The 4,934-nt window shown below is 48.3% G+C and overlaps 1 protein-coding gene and 1 long non-coding RNA gene across 3 annotated transcripts in view; one reads left to right on the plus strand and one right to left on the minus strand.

The window, feature by feature from the left end:
* The window catches only part of Ano7 (anoctamin 7), a 31,083-nt gene extending 28,041 nt beyond the window's left edge, over window positions 1-3,042 (plus strand). Inside the window, exons 21-24 of one of the 2 annotated variants that reach the window (XM_031368491.1) lie at window positions 120-262; window positions 486-576; window positions 1,010-1,129; window positions 1,321-3,042. In XM_031368491.1, the coding sequence (XP_031224351.1) occupies window positions 120-262; window positions 486-576; window positions 1,010-1,129; window positions 1,321-1,395 (429 nt within the window). In that variant the 3' untranslated portion in view covers window positions 1,396-3,042. The remainder of the gene's footprint in view (window positions 1-119; window positions 263-485; window positions 577-1,009; window positions 1,130-1,320) is intronic. The other variant, XM_031368492.1, reaches the window with a different exon arrangement.
* On the minus strand, window positions 219-1,424 carry LOC116088800. Its single transcript, XR_004118019.1, has 3 exons — window positions 1,245-1,424; window positions 943-1,067; window positions 219-267 (listed from the first exon to the last, which is right to left on the minus strand). It is a non-coding gene; the product is annotated as an uncharacterized LOC116088800 (long non-coding RNA).
* Window positions 3,043-4,934: the final 1,892 nt, after the last annotated feature.

Consider the following 4,934-nt stretch of genomic DNA (forward strand, 5'->3'; position numbering starts at 1 on the left):
GGGAGGTGCTGAGTGGTGCTGGGTGGTGGTCCTGGGTGGTCCTGGGAGGTGCTGAGTGGTCCTGGGTGGTGCTGAGCGGTGGTGGTGCTGCTGACCTCGCACTGATTCCTCGCCCACAGGCCTTCCTGCTGGCCTTCTCCTCCGACTTCCTGCCACGCGTCTACTACAGCTGGACGCACGGCCCTGACCTGCGCGGCTTCCTCAATTTCACGCTAGCGCGAGCACCGCCCACCTTCACCTCCGCACACAACCGCACTTGCAGGTGAGCTGAAGTCAGAAGATGCGGAATTTTGCTTTTCGTACTATTGACTCATCCCTCCCTGTCCCTCATCCCCCAGAGATGTAGGTTTTTGTTGTTTGGCTTTCAACACGGTCTCTCAAGTGTGTACAGCACCAAAGAGGCCGAGTAGGAGAAATAGGAAGATGACCCACTGGCCAGTTACAGCTCAATCCTAGGGAGCTACGGAGTCTTGTGTCTCCTGCAGGTACCGGGCTTTCCGGGATGATGATGGTCATTATTCCCCGACTTACTGGACTCTCCTAGCCATCCGCCTGGCCTTTGTCATCGTGTTTGAGGTATTCAAGGCATCTGAAGGCTCTTCCAGTCACTCTCATCCCCTTGCTCAAGGTCCCTATACTTAACATGATGCCCCTGACTTGCTTTGTCTGAACTAATCCTGTGGCATGGGAAGGGTCAGTATGACCAATAGAACTCTCATTCTGTTTTCCAGCCAAATCAAAATTCTATGTGTCTTACTTTCCCTGGCTGGCCTCTGTCACTGGCTCATGGGTTAGCCATTGAGTGCTTTGCAGATTGCAAGCTGCTGTGGGGAACTCGGAAGAGCTGGCTGTTCTCTATCTACGCCTCTGCTCCTCCTCCGTTTTCCTGTTTCCTCTCTTGTACTGTCCATGACTCCTGTTCCACCCACCTGGGCAGCCTACCTGGTCCCCTGAAGGCTAGTCTGGGCTTCTGTTTTACGAGGGCTGGGGGCGGGGCTTCTATCCCCAGCATGTGGTGTTCTCCATTGGCCGTTTTCTGGATCTCTTGGTTCCTGACATCCCAGAATCTGTGGAGATCAAGGTGAAGCGGGAGTACTACTTAGCTAAACAAGCACTGGCTGAGAATGAGGTGAGCACCCAAGCCCAACTTTTTTTGGCCTTACTGCTCTGCCCCTCACACTCAGGTCACATGACTAAAGCATGGACCTTAATTTCTGCCTAGTTAGTCCCAGCAGCGCATCTACCAAGCGGGTGAAGGACTGAGGGGCGGTTTACAGTCCTTTCCGTGGTCAAGCTGACAAGTCACTTGCTTTGAGACAGGCTCTCCTTGGAGCAACAGGAGCGAAGGACGACCAGCCTCCAAGCTCAGAGCCCAGTCTGGGGCTTCCAGCCTAGGCGGCCTTTGGACTGGTGACCACCTCCCCTCCTCTGAGGTCACAGTAGGGGTCACCGGAGGCTGACACGCTTGCCTGGAAGACGGTTGAAGATGCGTCAGGAGACAGATCACTACTGTGTCTTTTGGAGACCATGGTTGTGCCTTGGCCACAGCCCAACTCATGCCCACCCTTGGTGTAGAGTAACCACGACCCTTGGCTGCCACAGTCCTCTACTCACACATTCTGCTGTGTCACTACCCCCGCTAGATGTTCCTCTTAAGACTTCCCATCTGGAGCAGTGTTTAGAGAGATATCTACTGGCCTTAGGGGCTACCCCCTACTGCCATTCCTAAGTCCCATGAGCCAATAAATTGTGTCCCACCCCCCCCCTTCTCCCTATCCCCTCCCCCCCATCTCAAGGCAAAAGGTCTGTCTGAAATGCTGGCTTCTGTGGCTCTCCATTGTACACAGAGAGTGTCTTGTTCTTCCTTTGCGTCACCTATCCCATCCCTAATATCACTAATGACGTTCCGATCCCTAAACCAAAGGCTGAGGGTCCTCTGAATGCATTCCCAAATCTTAGAGACGAGGAAGCGGCTTCACTGTTGACATATGGTCCCCCCACCCTCACCATGGCATAACTCTTCTGCTTAATGAAAGGTTAGCCTCTGGGGCCCTGTTGCGTCCGCCCTGACCAGCAAGAAAGATGCAACCCCAGCTCTTTAGCAGTTTATTCAGGAACTTTGTAACAGTTTTTCCCCTCCTGTTTCTCCCTCCTGCTCCTCCTGCTTCCCTGCCTTCTTCTCCACCTGCCTTCTCCTGTCTTCTGGCTTCTGCTACTTCTGCTTCTCTGGAGCCATTACTTAAGCCCCGCCTTCCTGACATCTAAGCCCCGCCTTACAGCCCACCGCGGCCTTGAGTACTCCCAAGCTTAGCCAATCCCAATGGGCCACGTGGCAAAAGCGGATAGGTCACCAGATGCAGAAGCAACCAATGGCAGCAAGCTTAGCCAAATGAGAGCTTGTGTACTTGCTCTTGGGCACAGCTGAAAACGGCTCTCCACAGGGTCCTTGCCTTCTCACAGCTTTGCTCAGTTTGCAGCCCTCCTGTGGTAGTATAGGGTCAGACCACCCCTCCAGATCCACTGCCTGTCATCACATGGTCATTACCAGGCCCATCTGGCTCTTAGACCTGACACCACGTCCCAGGCCACAATCCTAGGAAGTCTGCTTACCTCTTCCTCTCATACCTAACTAGCCAAGACCTATCTATGAGTTCTTTCATATCATGGCCTCTTTATCCTGATAGATCAAGGGCCTCTGCAGTATCTCCTTTGCCTCCTGTGTGCCTTCTAGTACTGGGCCAGAAACTCAGCACACAGCAAGCACTGAAGGGGGAAGGCTGTGGAATGAAGTTTTACCCCTTATAGTGCAAACAGAAAAAGCAAGATTCCTGTGACACCTAATGGGCCTGTCCCCCCAAATCCCCCAGTGTTTACGTACAATTGCTTCTCAAACTGGGTACAATGTGGGCCTTTCCTGTTGCTTGCCTTCTGTTAGCTGGGTTAACTGATAGTTATTTCCTAACTTAGCCACCCAGTCATGATGGGATATGTATAGGCCTATCCTCCTGCCATTCAACCATGCTGAATAAAGGTCTGAACGTCGCTGTGGCTTCATGTTTATTATGCTCTCTCCCCACCCACCCCCACCCATCCACTGCTTAACTCTGGCAACTCCTGATCTCAGATGTGGCTGTGCTCACTCTGACATTTGACATGGACTGAGGCTGCATACTGAAGCACTTGCATGACTACTGGGCAACCTAGCCAGTTCAATGACAGCATTTGCTAGAAGTAATTAAAGTTAAGCCTTTATTCTATGGCTCACAAGTACTTCCTTCCTTTCTTTCTTTTTTTCTTTTTCTTTTTTTTTCTTTTTTTGACAGGGTTTCTCTGTATAGCCCTGGCTGTCCTGGACCTCACTCTGTAGACCAGGCTGGCCTCAAACTCAGAAATCCACCTGCCTCTGCCTCCCAAATGCTGGGATTAAAGGCGTGCGCCACCACTGTCCGGCTCACATGTATTTTCTTTAAGCTGTTTTTGTTGTGGTCTTTAAAATCTATTGCTCTATGTGAGGTACACGTGAGGATGTATGCCACAGCTCATATGTAGGACTCAGGGAACAACTCCGTAAAGCCAGTTCTCCCACTGTAGGCTTCCGGGACTGAGTTCAGGCTAGGCCTAGGCAGTGTAGTGGTCCTTTTGAATACTTCGTTCTCTCTTGGTGATGCTATCTGGGGAAGTTTAGGTGGTACAGCTTTACTGGCAAAAGCTGTAACGAGGAGGTTGGTGCTCTGTGCTTCATTATTTAAGGTTCAGGATGTGAGCTTTCGTCCTGCTGTTACTGCTGCCTCTACTATTAGACTTAACCCTCTGGGACCAGAAATCAGAATAAACTTTCTTCTACAAGCTGCTTGTATGTGTGTGTGTTTTTAATCACAGCAACCAAAAATATACATATAACTAATATACGTAGCACTCAACTGTTACTGCTGATCCATTTCACTGGCTCTACCTTTAAAAATATCAAACTTGCCAGAACATAGCACAGAACTTGCTTTTAATCAAAGGAATCTAATGTAAACACCTTGCTGAAACCAACACAGGGCAGCCTGTGCTTATGTATGTCTTACCTACTCCTAGGACAACCAGGTCAGGAGTGACCCATAGACTCCCAGTGACTTTTACTGGGCAACAGGGTCTTTTTTTTTTTTTAAACTTTTATTGCATTATGATGACAAAAGTTACATGATTTCAATTTATCTGAATTTGTTAACAACATATTTTAATTAAATAGAATTGAATCACATTCTTGTTTCCCTTTTGTACCACCACTCCTCCCAGAGACCCTCCCTTCAATAACTACAATATCTTTTTTGACATATTCCTTAAAATTTATACAATATTGCAACAATAAAAATAAGTATTATAAAAGTTGTTTGATATAAGGGGCTGGTGAAATGGCTCAGTGGGTAAGAGCACTGACTGCTCTTCCGAAGGTCCTGAGTTCAGATCCCAGCAACCACATGGTGGCTCACAACCACCCATAATGAGATCTGACGCCCTCTTCTGGTGCGTCTGAAAACATTCAGTGAATTACGCCAGAGTGAGCGGGGCAGGAGCCTGCAGAGGTCCTGAGTTCAATTCCCAGCAGCCACAAACATGATGGCTTATGGCCATCTGTACAGCTACAGTGTACTCATACACACAAAATAAATAAAATAAAAATAAAAATAAAAAAATAAAAGAACAATCAATTTAACAGTCTTATGTAGATGCTCATCTATAGCAATAGTGAAAATACATTTTTCTCAATATAAATTTGTTTTGTATTTAGTAGAGTTTAAAATCTTGGCTCTTACTGTGGTACAAGCCCAAGATAAGAACAATTTTTAGACATTGGGTTTCATTGTAATAAGGCCAGCCTGGTCTACAGAGCGAGTTCCAGGACAGCCAGGGTTACACAGAGAAACCCTGTCTTGAAAAACCAAAAAAAA

The sequence above is a fragment of the Mastomys coucha genome, unplaced genomic scaffold, assembly GCF_008632895.1.
Source record: "Mastomys coucha isolate ucsf_1 unplaced genomic scaffold, UCSF_Mcou_1 pScaffold14, whole genome shotgun sequence".
In the NCBI taxonomy this organism is placed as follows: Eukaryota; Metazoa; Chordata; class Mammalia; order Rodentia; family Muridae; genus Mastomys; species Mastomys coucha.